Source organism: Saimiri boliviensis, chromosome 16, assembly GCF_048565385.1.
Source record: "Saimiri boliviensis isolate mSaiBol1 chromosome 16, mSaiBol1.pri, whole genome shotgun sequence".
NCBI classification, from domain to species: Eukaryota; Metazoa; Chordata; class Mammalia; order Primates; family Cebidae; genus Saimiri; species Saimiri boliviensis.
This window is the reverse complement of record NC_133464.1, coordinates 50,464,445-50,484,274: the sequence shown is the minus strand read 5'-3', so window position 1 is coordinate 50,484,274 and position 19,830 is coordinate 50,464,445. Positions and strand designations below refer to the sequence as shown.

Below are 19,830 nucleotides of genomic sequence, written 5' to 3'. Positions count from 1 at the left end.
TCAAGTGATTTTCCTGCCTCAGCCTCCCAAGTATCTGGATTTACAGGCATGTATCACCATGCCTGGCTATGTTTTATATTTTTTAGTAGAGCTGGTGTTTCACCATGTTGGTCAGGTTGGTCTCGAACTCCTGACCTCAGGTGATCCACCTGCCTTGGCCACCCAAAGTGCTGGGATTACAGGAGTGAGCCACTGTACCTAGCTGAAAATGGTATGTTGTAATTGAAAGATTCTGAGTTGGGAGTTAGGATTCATTCTTATTTTTAATTTTGCAGCTTGCATTTTTGTAGCAAGTTTAATTTACATCTATAGGACTCCTTTTCTTCATCTGTAAAGTTGAAGAGATGAATTTTAATTATTTTTAAAGATCTATCCTAGTTCATCTGACGTTCTATAATTCTTTAATTCTACAGTTTCTTTTCTAGAAAACTAAATATTCTGTTAATCATTGCATACTACTTCCTTCCTGCATAGGAGCTTTGAAAGTTGTGTTTTTGTAATCACTCAGAATTTATCACTCATATCATATCCTATTGTGCACTGTTGCTTTCTAAAATTGGTCTCAACCTATGCTTATCTCTTATTTCTTCTCTGTTTTCCAGCCAGAAAGCTCCAGGATATTATCCCTAGGAGGTGCTTCACACTTACTCTCCATGTTTTTGCTCATGCTATTCCTTTTCTGTGCACTTTTTCCCATCCTGCAGCCACTTTGAGCTCCTATAACATTTTATTTATAATTATTTTGGCCTTGTATGATAGTTGTTTATGTATTGTGTTATGCTGTATAGGAGACTGTGAACTTCTTGAGGACAGGTGTTCAGTTTTTCATCACTTTGCTAATCTTATTACTGATTCACACAGTGCTTTTCACATAACAGGAGCACAATATTTATGAAACTGAATTTGTAAAACGATTAGACCTACAGATACACTTGGACAAAATACCTTTTTACTCTTCATAAATAGTGAAAAATTAACAGGGTAATAAAGAAATTACCATAGCGATTTTGAGTTAAATAAGTATTTTAACCATCCAAAATGACTGCAGATATTTGTATTCCGTGATTACTTATATAGTATCATTCCTGTCTACCATCAATTCATTCTTAGTGATTCGTCTATATATTTGCATTTTCTCTGTCACTCATTTAACTGCTTGCCTTCATTTATCATTGTAGTTTAGCAGTGCCATGATCTTAAGCTTTTAATAGTACCTAATTTTGTTAACATTCTTGGTTTGATTTAAATATATAGTTTCCTGACTTTTGTATCCTTGGTCTCGGTCATTGGCTTATCTACTTTAATCTTCTGTTGCCTTTCTGTACTGTTCTATTAACATTTGTTTTCACTGGCTCTTTAACTTTTGAGAAATTATTCTCTCCTTCTTAAAGACACTTTTTTGGGTTGCTATTTCTGGGTAAAGTTTACTTTGATAAGTATCTTAGAATCAATCTGGTGTTGAGGGTGGGTGTTGGAATTGCTGTTCATTAAAAATAAGCTGAGTATCTTACAGTAACAGTCCTGGATCCTTTTAATAGTGGCAGAATGTCTGTAATGGTGATGGTAGCATTAGCCCTTTGGTTAAAGGAGTTGATACTGATTATACAAATGAGAGATGTTAACAGGGATTTTTGCAAGTGGGCTTTTTGATGATTGATTCCCTAATTGTTGAGTTTATCAAAGAATTTCAAAATGTCCATGCTATGTATGGGTAGAGATGAATCTTTTTCCTTTGGATTCATTAATCTCTTTACTCTTTAATTAATTGTCTCTGACAGGTTCATGGTTGGTTTGGACTGGATAAAAAGAAAATGGCAAATAAGACAATGAGTAAAAAAACTGAAAATAAATAGGAAAAGCAAAAGATGTATTATAAAAAGTTGCCTATCTTTGTGTTATTTCGAATTAATAGCCTTTATTGAAGGATCCTTGAGAACATTATGTGAAAGAAAGGGACTTGAGAAGATAATGTGAGAAAGTCCAGAGAGAAGTTCTGTTGTACTAAGTTTAAAACTGTGTTGATTTTAGTTTTATTTTTATAGCACATCTCAATCTCTTTTTAAGAGCTTATAGTATTAACAGATACTTAAGCTTTTATTTGTACAATAGCAGATAGTAGCTTGTATTTCCCTAAAGTATATTGACATTTAAATAGCTTTTCTCAGAAAGCATATGAATACACTTACTGATACAATGTCTCTTTAAGGATACAAAAGAGGAACCATATGCACTGTTTAACTGTTCTATAAGAAATAGTAAATAAACAAGGAACCCATATCCAAGACTCTTTTCCCTAGTATTTATAATAGAACATTTTACAGTAGAAAACAAAATTGCATGTAGACTTAAGGAAAGAATTTTGGTTAATTTTGATTTTAGATAATATTAAACCATTTATTTTATTTTAACAGGTATCTTTCAGATGAAGGCATTGAAGCTTGCACAAGCTCTCCTGACAAAGTCAATGTAAATGACATCATCCTGATTGCTCTCAATGTAGGTTATATTTATTAACTTGTAAACATTTGAAATCTGGAAGCTATATTTATTAAAAAGTCTCAGAATAAATTGGGTTATATGATAACTAATATAGAGAACATTTTATTTTGTCCATTTTAACTTGAAGTGATGTTTGTTGAATTTGGTAATCTCATATTGGTAAGTTATTAATATCTATATACAGAATCCAATGAAAAAGAAAAAAATGAAATTAATATTTCTTTTTTCACCTACTAATCATTTATAGACTTTTTAAACATTCTTATTTATATTTGCTTCTTACTTACATACTATAGCTACATAATAGGAGTAAAAACTGAATATTCATTAAAATGAATTGCTATTTAATTTACATAGAAACTCTAGGTAGGTTATAACTTTTTGACAGTGGTATTTATTGTTTCAAAATAACTTTTCCTGATTATTTTAATAACTTTGATTGTTTTAAAATAATATTTATTATGGAACATTCCAGAAAATACAGAAAAGCAAAATAAGAAAACTAAATCTGCTTATAATTACTATTAATGTTCTAGTGTATATTTCTTTTCAACTCTCTCCACCCAACCCTCTAGCTGGTTTCTTTCCCCCATAATTGGATTGGCTTTTGGATTTTCTTCAAGTTATAAAAATGATTTGAAATAAAAACGTAAGTTAAACAGGCCAGGCACAGTGGCTCACGCCTATAATCCCAACACTTTGAGGCCGAGGCGGACAGATCATGGGGTCCGGAGTTCAAGACCAGTCTGGCCACTATGGTGAAATCCCATTTCTACTAAAAATACAAAAATTAACTGGGCGTAGTGGCTCGTGCCTGTAGTACCAGCTACTTGGTAGGCTGAGGCAGAAGAATTGGGAGAACTTGGGAGGCGAAGGTTGCAGTGAGCTGAAATCACACCACTACATTCCAGCCTGGGTAACAGAGTGAGACTCCGTCTCAAAGAAAGAAAGAAAAAAAAAAAGTAGATAAACAAGTGGTTTTTTCTCAGAAAACTATAGTCTGACAAATCCATCATATCACTGCAGAATCAATGTAAAGCAGAAATGATGGGCACTAAGAACATTTAAAATATAAATAAATACATAACTCTAGCTTTTTCTTTTAAAATTACTTAAATTTATTTTTATAGAATTAAACTTGGGTTTAAACAGAGAAAATTTAAGCCCTAAACTGAGTCATTGTTTTTCAGCTTCTTTGAATTTTATTTAACAAGACAAGCAAGATCATTTATTTTGGTTTCTGAGCTAAGTATTTAGGTTTTTAATAAATAAAAGACTACTTTTTAAATAATAAGCGTTAGTTAGAAATTATGTATGTTATTTATGATGAAAAATGGTCATATTTCCCAGCTACTTTAGTTTTGTCTTGCACTCAAATTAGTTAATTCTATTGTTTAAAAATATTAGAAAGAACTCTATTTTCTTGTTTATTTAAGAAAAACTTTCTAAAGATTTTAGGAGAGATTTTATGACAATTTGCTGCTTTTTTTCCCTTATATACGTAGGTAAATACCAATAAACTATAATTGTTATGAAAATTTGAATAAAATACCTCAAGATAAAGTATGCTGAGCACATAAGAGGTGCATGCTGACTATTATCTGAATGAATTAATTTGTCTTTTTTATTTTCTCTGAAATTTGTGTTTAAATACTCGAGACCAAAGCTATGGTGCAATATGATAGGAAAAAACTTTTTAATTAGGGTAAAGCCTATTGCAGACAAATAATCTATTTTTCTAAGTTTGTCATCGTTTATTAAAATTTAGGCATTTATAGTATCCTGTTGAATTTTTTTCAACTTTTGAGTGATTGTGGGAAAGTAGCCACTAGTTGAAAAACACTTGTATTATTGATTCTTATTGTGCAAATATAAAAAACATATGCATAGCTAATTATATATTGGGAGAATAATTCATGAATAAGTTTTCTTCTCTTCTTTCTATGGGGTACACACTGAGCTTGTTCCTTTTTCTAACAATGAACAGTGCAGTGACATGTATATGGTATTTCTCTCCAGGGAAGCCCACTGGAGGCTAGTACTGGAGGCTAGAAGTCTTTTATTAAGCTGCCTGCAAAGGTACCTTCTGCATAGCATATACCAAAATTTCAGACCCCTCCCAGAAAACAGATGTCCATCATAAATGATATTGTTTATATGAATAATCTATGTAGTGAACCACATTTTTAGTTAGGGAATGGTCCAAGTGCAAAGTCCCCAGCTGCCAGCCTAGGATTAACCTTGTAAGCTGGCCTTTCTAAAGATAGCTACCTCAGACCTGCTATGTAACTTTTAGGCTTAGATTTTTGTGTTGAAAAGGAATGTTTACATTTTTTGCTTTTTATAGTGGGGAGTTAGAATATTAAGAAATGACATTGAAATCTAGCATGTAAGTTTTACGTTCAAATACCAGAATTATTCAGAAAAAATATTTAATGATAGCCCAGTCTTAAATTACTGATCACTATCCATTAGTAAAAATTTAAAAACAAATTGTATTTTCATTTATTTTAAGATTCTGTATGATATAAAATGATTTTCCAAATAAATATTCTCTTGAATTTACTTAAATAAGTAGAGATTTTGTGTGTGTTTGTGTGTATGTGCGTGTGTCTGTATGTATTTATGTGTGCATGTGTGTGTGTGTATGGCTAGGTAGATGCTTTGAAAATTATTTTTAAAGTTTTATAGGCAGAACATTTTACTGTATTATTATTTTTTGTTGTTCAGTATAACAGAATTCTTGGATCCAGTCATCGTCATAGCAATTTTGATATAATGGCATCTGAATAATAACATTGTCTTTATAGTACTTATATGTTGAGTTGAATTTAGGGCATTTAAATATTTGGTAGATCATTTTCATCTTGCTAAAAAGGCATCAAAATAGCATTTGTATATTCAAGGACACATACTATATATATGTATGGCACTTTAGAAATTCTGTGAACTTTGAGTGTATAGTCTTTTTTTAGCCTGACAACAACCTTGTGAGATAGGGTTGATGGTGTTTTTCCATTTTAGAGAGGAGTAAATTAACTGGGTATAGAGAATTAGTGACAGTGTCCTAGATCATATGATTGCTTAATTACAGTTGGGATGGATCAAAGTTTATGATTGTTGTCTGGTGCTCATTTATTTTACAGTGATGCCTCATTTTCATTTGAATTTAATTTCATAATTATTGAGAAAAACCAGAAATTAGGGATCATGATATATTATAAAATTTTTATGTGTTCTGTTTCTCATTCATATTTAAATATTTCAGCTTTTTGGTAACTTCCAAATAATGTAAATGTTATCATGAAATGTTAGTTATGTTATTGATATGATGGTTATGTATGTTAAGATGATTTAAAAAAGTACATGTTTTAATGCTCACTAAAATAAACATGTTGGCTAACATTTATTAAGTGCTTACTCTGTGCAAGTCATTACACTGAGTGCTTTGCATCTATTAACATTTAATTTTAAAACAGTCTTAATATAGGGAAGACTGCTGTAAAGAAGTATTTTTTTAACCCTGTCTTATTCAGTACTTTCCAAGTGAAAAGACATACAACGTGAGGTACAGTTTATATTTCTTTTCATTTAGTTATTGGATTGAGGTAGCAAAAAGCCTATCTAAAGCACTGTTACCCAGTAGTCTGGATTTGGCTCTTAATTTACCATGTAGTTCTCTTCAGTGAGTTTTAATTTGAGTGATCCCTGCATTACATAAAGGAATAAATTATGAATCACAGTAGTAAAAAACTGGAAAGAATCTGTGGGGATTATATAACTTATAGTCTTGTTTCTTAAGCTGACCACATGTGGGTATTTCAAATAGGTGGATGTTCTGTTATTGTAGGTGTTCAAAAAAGATGGTGCTGCCCCTCTGTATGTATTTATTTCACATCACAGTAGTTGTAATCATCTAGTGTTTTCTCCTTAAGTCTAACAAAAAATTTTCCCTTATAATTTATGTGGTTAAATGAACTCTGTTTTCTTTTATCTTGTTCTTAAGGTGATGAAGAGCTACTGTTTATTATAAGGAAAAGTAAAACAATACAACTTTAGTTATGCTAATCTCACTATCTCAAGCATCAAGTTAATTTCTTAGTTTAAATAACTGGACTTTTTTTTATGAGTACTGATAGTTTTCCTATGAACAAATTTCTTACCATTCCTTTATATTTTCACTTTCTAAAGAGGACACAGTCCTACAGTGTTCTGCTTTGTATGTAGATTGTGTAGTCAAAATTTTCTTTTTTTGTGTCATGAATGCTATAACCTTGTTTATGTTAGTTTTTATATTTTCCTTGCTGAGTTACAAGTACTTCTGCATTTTCATATTTCATTTGTTTACCAACTTCGATTTCTGTAATTTGTTTAAGCAAATGAAATTACTATAGTAGAGGTTACTATAACTTCTTTGGTATTCCAGTGGTACTGTTTCCTGGGATATTGTATGTTACCTAGCTTTATGTTATAGATATTATAGCCTATAGGGTGATATGTTTTTATGTAATGTCAAGGTTGTATGGGATTCAATTTTTAAAAATATGCTATGTGTATTTATTCAAAAGCTGTCATTCGATCTTGGAAGGTAACATTAATTTTTTGGTAAGATCATAATTTACATAAATTAAGTTTTAGATTTTAATAGAGAAGAGTTAGTATGTTAAAAGGTTACCTAAAGAAATATGACCAGGATTGAGGCCTTATATGTTACTGTTCATCTTACCGGTATACTTAAAACAGCGTATTATGGGGCTATGTTACTTGAAAGATTCATAACATATATAGATCTCATGACCAGTTAAAGAAACTGAATTTTTGTTTCACAAAACATAAATAATTTCATCTTTTGTTCATGAGATTAGATTTAAATTTACTCTTTTCTGTAATTCCATTTTAATAATAATATTTTTATTTTAGACAGATCTGAGAACAATTGGCAAGAAATTCCTCCCCGCTGACATCAATAGTGGAAAGGTAGAAAAGGTAAAGAAAATCAATAACTTCTTAAATTATGCTAACTATGATAAATATGAACTAAATTACTGGAATTATTTTTTGTCAATAAAGACTGCAAACTCTGGAGGTGAACAGGTCCAAAGTCATTGTTATGGTGTCTTCCATGGAAAATTATTAAGAGTTAAACTTTTAGTGGCTTTTCAATGTTTAAAAAAAAAAACCTTTGTTTCAGGAATTGTAACTTTGGTATGCTTACAAGAACTGTGAGACTTACCAGATGTAATTGGCGCTCATTACAAGGACCTTTTATTATCTTTCAATTTTATTTACCTTTTTATTTTAGTTACCGTAATAAACTATTATGTTTATTTAATGATTTTATTATATGCAAATGTAAGATGAGGAAAGAATATTAGAAGCAATTTGATGAAGCTGTGGATTTGTTTGTTGCTGTCATTTTGCAGTACACACATATGTATTCGTGTTACTAATTTTTTTTGTGTTAGCAAATTATTTTTTTTTTTTTTTTTTTTTTTTTTTTTTGGAGACAGAGTTTTTTGCTCTTGTTACCCAGGCTGGAGTGCAATGGCGCGATCTCGGCTCACCGCAACCTCCGCCTCCTGGATTCAAGCAATTCTCCTGCCTCAGCCTCCTGAGTAGCTGGGATTACAGGCACACACCACCATGCCCAGCTAATTTTTTGTATTTTTAGTAGAGACGGGGTTTCACCTTGTTGACCAGGATGGTCTCGATCTCTCGACCTTGTGATCCACCCACCTCGGCCTCCCAAAGTGCTGGGATTACAGGCTTGAGCCACCGCGCCCGGCCAGCAAATTATATTTTTACCTGAATGTTTAACGCTGTAAGTTTAAGTTTATAATGTCTTTGTTTTTCATCAGGGGAAATGAAATACATCTGGTTATCTTCCTTTGTGAATAATTATATGCTTGAAGACATAAATGCCACTGCCACAGGTTTCTTTTTGTGAAAGCCGTCTGTCTTGATTCCTTTATTTATTCTCAGTCTCAAGCTTTTCTTTCATCTCTATTGTTCTTCTTAGAATCCTCTCCAGTTTCTTTACATTTCTTTTTCTTTTGGTTATAGTAGTTATCTCAAACTTCAGTGTGCGCCAGAATTTGCTGAAGGTCGGGCTAGAACACAGATTGCTGGACCTCAAAACACCTCTAGTCCCTTCTGAGATTCTGATTCATTAAGACTAGGATGGAATCCAAGAATTTGCATTTTGAACAGTTTTCCAGGAGATGTAGAATTCTGGGAAGCACACTTTAAAAAGTAGGCAACAATACTGACTATATCTGTTGAATGCAACAAATCTCTATAGGAAAAGTAAATACTATCAAAGCAGTGTCTGTACATCCTTACATGATTTTACTTAAGAAAATTTTGAACCTTTCTGGATTCTTGGTTTTCTGCTTTCTCTGTGTGTCCTAAAAGATGTTGAGAACTCACCTGTGCTGCAAGCTCATGGGATAGTAGTATGGAGACTCTTATCTGTTCCCTTCACTCTTTTCGAGTGTTTTTGCTTTTAAAAGTTTTGCACAGTGATCTTTTTAAGATTTCCTTTGAATGTAGCTAACAAGAAGAAAAAGAATCTTAAAACTTTCTGATCTAGATTATTCTGTGTCAAATTTTATCTTTGAAAATATTATTAATGCAAATAGAACTTCACATGAAAAAAATTTGATATCTCTGCTGTTCTTCTTTGATTATATTTTTTCTTTCACTACCTACTTCCAATACAATATTGTTAATAAACTAATAGTTCTCTAGCATTATTATTTTCACATAATTCTTCTTCTTTTATTTTTTAATAGAATTTTGCCCTGTTGCCCAGGTTGAAGTGCAGTGATATGATCTTGGCTCACTGCATCTTCTGTCTCCTGGGTTCAGGTGATTGTCCTGCCTCAGCCTCCTGAGTAGCTGGGACTACAGGCACACACCACCATGTCCGGCTAATTTTTGTAGTTTTAGTAGAGATGCGATTTCTTTGTGTTGGCCAGTCTGGTCTCAAACTCCTGATTTCAAGTCATCCTCTCACCTTGGCTTCCCTAAGTACTGGGATTATAGGTGTGAGCCGCCGTGCCTGGCCTTTTCACATAATTATTTTTATTTATATTATGTTATATTATATTTATGTGATATAAGAATATATATTATTCTCACAGAATTAATAATTGTCTTCACCAGTATTAATGAAGCTATTCTGAAAAATAAATAACCGTTTTAGAAGTTGACACACAGAAATTACGCATTTGGTTTGCCTTACATTGAGATATAACTTCACACCAGTTAGAATGGCGATCATTAAAAAATCTGGAGACAAGGCCAGGCGCGGTGGCTCACGCCTGTAATCCCAGCACTTTGGGAGGCCGCGGCGGGTGGATCACGAGGTCAAGAGATCAAGACCATCCTGGTCAACATGGTGAAATAACGTCTCTACTAAAAAAATACAAAAATTAGCTGGGCATGGTGGCGTACGCCTGTAGTCCCAGCTACTCGGGAGGCTGAGGCAGGAGAATTGCTTGAACCCAGGAGATGGAGGTTGCAGTGAGCCGAGATCACGCCATTGCACTCCAGCCTGCGTAACGAAAGCGAAACTCCATCTCAAAAAAAAAAAAAAAAAAAATCTGGATACAACAGATGCTGGAGAGGATGTGGAGAAATAGGAACGCTTTTACACTGTTGGTGGGAGTGTAAATTAATTCAACCATTGTGGCAGACAGTGTGGTGATTCCTCAAGGATCTAGAACTAGAAATACCATTTGACCCAGTAATCTCATTACTGGGTAGTGTAGCTAACAAGAAGAAAAAGAATCTTAAAACTTTCTGACCTAGATTATTCTGTGTCAAATCCTTTGGGTATAAACCCAAAGGATTATAAATCATTCTATTGTAAAGACACATGCATATATATGTTTATTGTGGCACTGTTCACAATAGCAAAGACTTGGAACCAACCCAAATGCCCATCAATGATAGACTGGGTAAAGAAGATGTGGCACATATACACCATGAAATACTATGCAGCCATAAAAAAGGATGAGTTAATGTCCTTTGCAGGGACATGGATGAAACTGGAAACCATCATTCTCAGCAAACTGACACAAGAACAGAAAACCAAACACCACATGTTCTCACTCATAAGTGGGTGTTGTCCAATGAGAACACATGGACACAGGGAGGGGAACATCACATACCAGGGCCTGGGGTTGAAGGACTAAAGGAGGAATAGCAGGGGGTGGGGGGATTGGAGAGGGATAGCATTAGGAGAAATACCTAATGTAGATGACAGGGCAATGGATGCAGCGAACCACCATGGCACATGTATATCTGTGTAATAAACCTGCACTATCTCCACGTGTACACCAGAACTTAAAGTATAATTTTAAAAAACGTAACTATCTTCAGCCAAAGTAAATATTTAAGGAATGTATTTTTGATGTGAATTGAATTATTTTGGCTTCTTTGTTAGTAAAATAAGACTAATGTAGTAAAAGTTCCTTATTTATGTCTTCATTGGAATGCTTTATTAACCAGCATTTTACCATTAATGATGACTATAAATACATGACTCCAGAATCAGTCACTACTGCTCAGTTACTAACATTATGTAAGTTATAGTTTTTGTTTAAATTAACTTGGTTTTAATCTGTGAATAAGATATAGAACAACATTTGGCAAACAGAATATTTGAATGAATAATCTGCCTATATCTCTTGATCATGCCAGATTTTGGCATAAAGTTATATTTTCTAGTTCTTCTTCTTCTTTTATATATATATATATATAATATATTACTCTCTCTCTCTCTCTCTCTCTCTCTCTATATATATATATATATATATATATATATATTACAACAGAGTGAAAGAAAGAAAGAGCTGGGTTATCTAGTGATCGTTCAAATAGGGCATGCTAGAAACCAATGTTCCAAAAACCAACTTAGAAAATTTAAAATATATGATAGACCAGCTATTTCAAGAAGCAGAGGAAGCATGGTTGTGACATGTTTCTGACTGAGGGCGGAGGGGAATTAAATGATAGGGATCAGGAACAGATTGGAAAGTCCAGACATAAGGTCTTTACCCTGGATTTAAATCTTTTTCCTGCTTACTAGTTTTTGTGGCTTTTCATAAGTTAGTTAATCTTGGTAGATTTTAAATTCCTTATTTAAATGCTACTCCCTTACAACATTGAAGACCTCAATGAGATAATGTACGTGAAACACTAAATAGTACAATGCATACGGCAAGCTTTGAGAATCATGAGCAATTTAGGATGGTATTTTTGTCTTGGAAGTCTAAGAATATATGAATCCTTATTATGTCAGTTAGGTATCTTGTTACTGAGTGATCTTCAAGGGGATTCAGTGAATAAGGTAAATTGGTAAGTCATTATTGTCTGGGTTTTGGCCCCAAACCCCATGCAGAACACTGCTACTTGAGGTAGGTTGGTCTCTGTCATAAAACTAAGGCAAGCTAAAAGCCCTGCTCTGTTTCTATTAAGCTCCAAGCCCATCTGATACTACCATTTCTGAGAGAGAAAGCCAAAGGAGAGTGAGGATTGGAGAGCATCTGACCCAGTATTTAAGAAGCAGTTAAAAAGCAACAGGTTGGGGGAGGAGGCTGTCATCTTAGTAGAAGCCACCTTTATTAACCTTGTGTGGTCCCTTTGCAAGAGCCTCACCTGTGTATTTTCCAACCACCTTGGAATCTCATTCACTAGGCCTGAGGCTCAATACAGTACTCTGGAGCTTCCCCAAGACAAATCACTAATCCTTTCTGGAGGTAGATTAAAGGAGTGTAGAGAGAAGTCTTCAAACTTGATGCCCAAAGTAAATTATCACACAGTGTGTATTATTATTTTTGTAATTAATAAAACTTTGACCATGCTGTTTTCAGCCTTTGGGAACTTGAGAATGGAAAGGGAGAATGGGGAGCTGAAATCTGTGATCAGGTAAGAAAGATTCTAAGTCTGTAGTTAGATGACAGCTAATCCTGGACACATTGAATTTAACCCCGTTTTAAGATACATCAAAGGCCTTCGGAAAGGCTTTGTCCTGAAGCTTTGAAACTGAAGTCTTAGTAATGACTATTACCACTGATTATTTTGGGAGAAGGTAGAATGGAAAAAGTAGAAGTAACTTTATTACTAATTAATATAGTGGTTTGGCTCAGGTTATTTTCTCTTTCTTCTATTCTCTTAACATTATTTTTCAATTTTTGTCTTTTCTCCACAAAGTTCCCCCAGAACCTTGATGCAAAAGTTTCAGAAAAATTTAAAAACTGGTGATAGTTGGGTAATGACAACTTTTTCCAGGCTTTCAGATTTTCTTATAGGCACTTTATATCTGATTCAAAAGCTGTAAAAAGTGTGAGTGGAGGTAAGTGTGTTAGGGAAGCTGTACTTTGCAACTGCGTTTCTGAGTTTTTCAGGGCATGCATTATTTTTCTCAGATATTACCAAGTCCTAGGACTGCTGTTGCAACTCATAGGCTAAAAATTATGGAAAAAGTCATGATAAAAAGGAAGTATAACTGTTAATGTTCTTAATATTCTTCTTCTATTTTAATATCTTGCTGTAGCTTTTTAAACCAAGGTGTAAAAGTTAATAATAAAATATAGTTTAGTTGAAAATACTTTATTACCAGTACAGCTCCCTGAGGACCTCATGTACCGCTATGGCGTCCTAACTGTACAGTCTTTCAGTTCTGTGTTTATTTTTTCTAAGTTATAAGAATGACAGGTTATGTCTGCCTTTTTAAATGTAAAACTGTGATTAAGACCTAATTTTCCCAAGTAGGAGTGACTGTCTCAAACCTCAGCAGTACTGACATCAACCACAAGATGTCTTCACTGCCTTAAAATTCAAAGTGAATGTTCTCTTGCCCTTGGACAGTCTAGAAATTGGACGTTTAAAAAGAAAAGGAATTGAAAAAGTTTTAAGTTTTGATTTAGTAAAATAATATCATGGTTCCTATATGTTAATTTAGTCTGTGTTAAATAATACAATTTGTTTCTTTTAGTAAGCTATATATTAAACATCTACTTGTAATTTTAGAAAACATGGATTACTAAAACTCTTATGCTTTATTTACAAGTCCTTATTGCTAATTACTAATAGGAATTCTGTGGAGTTTAAATAGATACTGTTTCGGATAATTGAAAAATAAACTATTCACCCTTACCTTTTTTGTTTTTGTTTTTTTTTGTTTTTTGGTTCCAAGGAACAAAAAGAGAAATGAGAATAGGAAAAGTGTTACTTTTGGCTGGTAGTCCCACATGCTTTACTTGTGTTCATTTGCTATAAATTACTTAATGACTGAATATGAGTAACTTATATTATGCTGTACTGTTATTTTGAGGGTTAAAAGGAGACTTTTTACTTTCAGGGAATCTTAAGTTTGGGAAAACTTATTCAAGATTATGTTGTCAATTTCTTAATTATAAGGCATTTATTAAATGTTTTAAAAATTCCTAAGAGGTAGTAGATCTTCTAGTTAATATACCACTATATAATTCAGAAAGTTTAAATTTTATTATTACTTATTTTCCACTTAAACTCCCTTGCCACATATGAATATCATTTGAAACATTTGAGATTAGGATTAGGTAGTGCCTTCCATACAGTTATTTCTTCCAATATTCTTGATGCTTTTCGTCTGCTCCCCTCTTGATCTTTTTTGGCACAAGCATCTACCTTACCCAGGACAACCCTGGTTTTTAGTGAATTCTAATAATCGTTGTTTTTTCTTCTGCCATTTGTTGAGGACCTACTCTATGCTAGGTCCCATGTTAAATAATTTATATGTATTATCTATACAATATTCAGAACAACACAAAAAATATAAACGATTACAGCCTTCCCTTTTATTTTAGAGATAAGAGAATTGCACCTTCCCTAAGTTCAGTTTTTTTGTCGCTATAGCACCTGAGTGTCCTCTCAGCTGTCAGACAAATGGCTCTTTAATTTTCAGATTCCAACTGAAGCGTGACCCTACTTCTCTTCTAAGTTTCTTGGCCTCTTTTGAGCAAAATTAATTTTTAAATATGAATGTTCTTATTGCTCTTTATACCTACATCTGTTTTTAGTACGTAACAAATCTTATCATGCTTTTAGAATATGCACTACAAAGAAGACAGGCTGTGCGGTGAGATAGATCTGAATTGGAGTTCTGATTTGCCTCTTACTGACTGACCACTGTTAAAGTACTTTACCCTCTGTCCTTAATTTTCTTATTTAGTATACACAAATATTCCTATTGTGCTTTATCTATCTCGAGGTAAATTAAAGAATTTATGTAAAGATCTTGCTACATTTTCTGGTGTATGTCTAGGAAGTGCTAAGTAAATTATAGTTAAAGCACTAGATTTTTTTTTTTTTTATCAGTTTCTGTATGTATATTTGTGCTAAGTGATAGCAATGTAGAGATCAAGAGAGCCTCTGTCTTCTTGGAACACATAGCCCAATGAGAGATTGAGAAACCAACAATGTCAATGTAGTGAAACAAATGCTATGTCAAAGGTGTGTATAATAAAGGGGCAGCTGTTTCAGTTTAGTGAGGTTATTAGGTTGCTTTTCTTGCTAACCTGTTAAGCTTTTAGATACGTGATATTTAATGAAGGAATGGTGGTTAGATGCTCCATATGGGATCGTATTTAAAATATTAGGGTATTGATATATGGTACATACATACACACACAGATTACACATACACACCGTATTTAATATTTTCTATTACACAAAAAACTCCTTCGTAGTAGAAACTAAAGAATAGAAAATAAAGCTTGACAGATATTCACTGGTAACAATACATGGAAGGTAAGTATAGTGGATATTTGTAATTTCTAAAGCCTGTATTCTCTCCCTGTGTTTGGGGGAATCTCTCATTTTAAGAGTCTTAGTAATAGAGAAGAAGAAAATCTCAGATACTTTTCTCCCAGCCTCCTTTGCAGCTATGCTAGTCAGGTGTAGCTGCCTTGAAGTTGGGCCATTTACACACACAAAAAGCAGGAACTGTGAAGAATCCTGTCTAGTAATAGTTGAAGCTGCAGCAAGATTGTTTCTGGAATAGTAGCTGCAGGAGTGCCAGAGTAAGCGTCCAGAGCTAATGAGATCACTGGTACAAGGCATAGTGTTAGATGCTTGCCATTGGCTGGATCCAGCTTGTTCCAGCTCATGAAGTTGATTGTTGGCATCTTTCCCCAATTTAGAGTGCAATAACATCCAGCTGATGGTTGTGGTTGGCCATGGAAATTGGCACAAATTACTGAGTAGAGTAGCTTTTCCCCTGTCCCTCTACCAGAAGTATTTTACCAACACACCTCTGCATGCATGTAACAGTTTTCCTAAGGAATATAACCAGGAATGAAATTCTACTACATTGTGGAAATAAGCCAGTATTCAACTTTACAAAATGATGCCAAATTATCTTGCAAAGCACTTGTATCAGCTTATGTTACCTTCAGTATTGTATATGAGATTCAGTTGAGCCATATCTTTCATGGCACTTGAAATGATCAGAATTTTCTAATCTTGTGATTGTAAAATACATTATTTTTCCTTAGATTAATCTCTCCCCTGTGCATATAGAGTTTTTGAATCAAATGATTAAGACTTAAAATATCATGTTGGAGTTTTGATTGAAATTGCATTGAATCTACACATTAGCTTAAAAACATCTTGATATGATATGATATGACCAGTGAAATGCTGGTAAAATGCTTCTCTGAAGAGCAAAAAAAAGCCTTGAAACATAGGATTTGTCATTATCTGTGGTGTAAATATTTTCTGTATGGTTGATTATAAGCTATGTTATGAAATCACTGAACCTGGAATTAGGAAGAAATGTACATAAAGAAAGCTCTTGTGAGCTGGTATAAGCTGGCTCCAGCACAACACTGGATATATCTCTTTCTTGATTTATTAATTCTTTCTATAAACTTTTGTAACTTATTGGAAGTATATAGGCTGTGCATCTTTTGTAAGCTTTATTCCTGGATCTTTCTATTTTTGTTATTGTAAATGGTGTTCTAGAAATTTTTTAAATTGCTGTTTCTATCTGTTACTGGTACATGGAAAGGCAGCTGATATTTGTATATTGATTGTCATTCTGTCACCTTCCAGTTACTATTCTTATTTATTCTTAAATTACTATTCTTATATAGTCTTATATTCTTATTATTCCAGTTATAATTTTAAAAACACCATTTATAATAGTATAAGAATAATATGTTATTCTACATATTCTTTTATGTTTTTCTATAAATTTGCCTTTTCTTGATATTTCACGTGAATGGAATCACATTATGGCTTGTTGTGTCTATCATTTAGTGTAATATTTTTTAGGGTAGTCTATGACATAGCGTATGTCAATAGTTTTTCCTTGTTACTGCAAGAAGCAAACATACATATTCTCTGGAGGGAAATGTCCAAGTTGGGGTTCCCCAGAGATAGGCATCTCTGCGTAACATCAGGAATGTTTCTGAAATTTCTAACAATATATAGTTGTTTTTTATTGTTGTTTTCTTGGGTCTGATACCATACTTAGAATGGTACAGGGGGTGTGTGACAAATCAAACTTTATTATTTTTTTTCCTCTCTTCCTATCCCACATCTATGTTTATTTATTAAAGTCAAATTGTGTTAAGGTGATACTGAGTAATATTCCTTTGTATGGATATATCACATTTTGTTCTTCCACTTACTATTAGATTGCTGCAAAAGTAATTTAAGCTTCCAATAAATACAAAGCATAATTTTAAACTATTTCAGCAGAATAAATTAAAAATATTGCATTTCTGTTGGCCTGCTTTGCTTTTTGAGCTGACTTGGAGTGCTGTTCGTGACATAGAAGACAACTTCTTAGTTCAATTCATTAATTTTCTTTTTCAGTTTTTTTTTTTTATTTTAAGGCTATTAAATTTTTTTCTAGCACTGATTTAACTATACTTCTGTATTTATATAGGAAATATATGTGTATTTACATATTTATAAACATAACTATTCAGATATGAAGATTTTATATATGGTACTTTCATTATTCAGTTCTAAATATTTTTCAATTAATCTTATTTTTCTTTATTTTGATTACAGAATATTAGATTTTTTTTGGTTGCAGATTTCTAATTCAGTTACATTGTGATCAGAGGATTTGGACTGAATGATAGCTCTATTTTGAAATTTGTAGAATTTTTATGGCTTGTTTTGTATTTGTAAATGTCACATGTATGCTTGAGAAGATACTTATTTCTATTGGGTTTAAAGTTCTATATAAATTTTCTAGTTTAGGCTTATTATTTTGTAGTTGTGTTTGCTAATTACAAATTCTCAAGTCCCTAAAGGGACTTAAATTTTTTTTATTTTATGTTTCTCAATCTTTGTAACTTGTTTCCTTGTAAGTCTCATGATAGCTTGTTAGGATTTCATTTTTCTTGATCATTCTGTGTGAGGATCGTGGCCACTTGGATCAGAAATGCTGTTTTTTTAAAGAAGGGATATGTGCTTGTTTCTGCCTTGAGCTAGTGGGGGTGCTATTGACTTACAGTGAATTAAAGTGCTGGCTAAGTTTAACTTTGCCCCTTCGCCACCAGCCCAAAGCTGAAACTCTTAGTTGCAGCCTTGTTACTGCAAGAAGCAAACATACCTATTCTCTGGAGGGAAATGTCCAAGTTGGGGTTCCCCAGAGATAGGCATCTCTGCATAACATCAGGAATGTTTCTGAAATTTCTAACAATGTATAGTTGTTTTTTATTGTTGTTTTCTTGGGTCTGATACCATACTTAGAATGTTACAGGGGGTGTGTGACAAATCAAACTTTATTATTTTTTTCCTCTCTTCCTATCCCACATCTATATTTATTTATTAAAGTCAAATTGTGTTAAGGTGATACTGAGTTGTTGGATAGAGAAAGCAGGTAAAAAAGAGGTTGTGGTAAATGCTATATAAAGCTGCTCTTTCAGGCTTTTAAAGCAGCTGTAGGCAGAATTCATATTTCTTCTTCCAATGCAGCTTTTTTGAAACATTGCCCTGTTGCTTGGGCCTCAAGGTAAAGATGTGAATAATCTAGTCAAAAACCTCCCTTGAAATGAAAGAATGGATGAAAAAATGAGCCCTAGGAAATCTTCCCTGAAGCCACTGGAAATGCTTTTGGAAGTAGTCATAGGGTAGAGAAAGAAATGAATTGTGACTTTAAGTAGATAAAAAAACAATGAAAGATGAAACTATTTCATTTTTTCCTCATTTTAATTTACTTTGCAAAATATGGAGCATCGATTGGAACTGAATCATACTTACAGATTCCTTTTGGGTATATGCTTTGTTTCTAGGGCTGATAGAGAATGTGATGCTTATGTTGTAAGGTATATAGATTAATTTCTTTCTTAAGGAAATTAATAAGATTACAAAAATAGGTAAGGTGTGGTTGCTCATACCTGTAATCCCAGCACTTTGAAAGGCCAAGGTGGGTGGATCACCAGAGGACAGGAGCTCAAGACCAGCCTGGCCAGTGTGGTGAAACCCCATCTCTACTAAAAAAAGATACAAAAATTAGCTGGATGTGGTTGCTCACACTTGTAATCCCAGCTACTGGGATGGCTGAGGAAGGGGAATCACTTGAACCTTGGAGGTGGAGATTGCAGTGAGCCAAGATCAAGCCATTGCACTCCAGCCTGGGTGACAGAGGGAGTCTACGTCTCAAAAAAAAAAAAAAAAGTTTACAAAAATAAATGGCTGGAATATATTTTCAGGCTAAGTGTCTTAAATAGTTTCTAGAGTTAAGAAAAAAAAATCCAGGTGTGATCATACTGTAAGGAATTGATCCCCTGTCATCCAAACTTTGGAGAGTGTGATACACAAGAATGTTGTTTAGTATGATCAATAAATTAATAAACTAACAACCATTTAAATCTAATATCTTATATCAATTGGTATGACTAGTTAGGAGTTTAGATGACAGAGGTGTTCATCTACCTCAGGAGAAGGAATAATGCCTGGATTAACAGCCTAAGAGAATATTTCTAGCAGATACTTAATATTGTTTATTAAAGTTAGAGATGCTTATCTGGAGGCACAATGATACATCATTCTAAGCCATTAAAACTTTTTATAGTAATTTATTTTGATTGTTTCTTATTACTCATACAAAAGAGAAAATCAGATTAAAGAAAGCTTGGGTGATCAAAATTAATCGTTTTTATTATTTTTATTTGAAATTGTTATTTTTTTTTTTACTTTGGAGTTGCTCTTGACAGTAGTTAAGAAAGATTTTGAAATTCTTGTCTATTTTGTGGATGTTTTAGATTTTTTTTTAATTTTAATTTTTAATTTTTATTTTTTGGTCTTTTTTTAATT

The 19,830-nt window shown here is 33.1% G+C and overlaps 1 protein-coding gene across 9 annotated transcripts in view; it reads left to right on the top strand.

Annotated features, from left to right (window-relative positions):
- Positions 1 to 19,830, top strand: part of TDRD3 (tudor domain containing 3) — a 408,301-nt gene that overhangs the window by 37,220 nt on the left and 351,251 nt on the right. For 7 of the 9 annotated variants that reach the window (XR_012514351.1, XR_012514352.1, XM_074387640.1 and 4 more), the window contains exons 2-3: positions 2,412 to 2,496; positions 7,420 to 7,485. Coding sequence is in view for 5 of the 9 variants with exons in the window: in XM_074387640.1 (XP_074243741.1) it covers positions 2,412 to 2,496; positions 7,420 to 7,485 (151 nt within the window). In the remaining 4 variants the exon portion in view is untranslated. The remainder of the gene's footprint in view (positions 1 to 2,411; positions 2,497 to 7,419; positions 7,486 to 19,830) is intronic. The other 2 variants (XM_003927197.3, XM_010337924.2) reach the window with 1 other exon arrangement.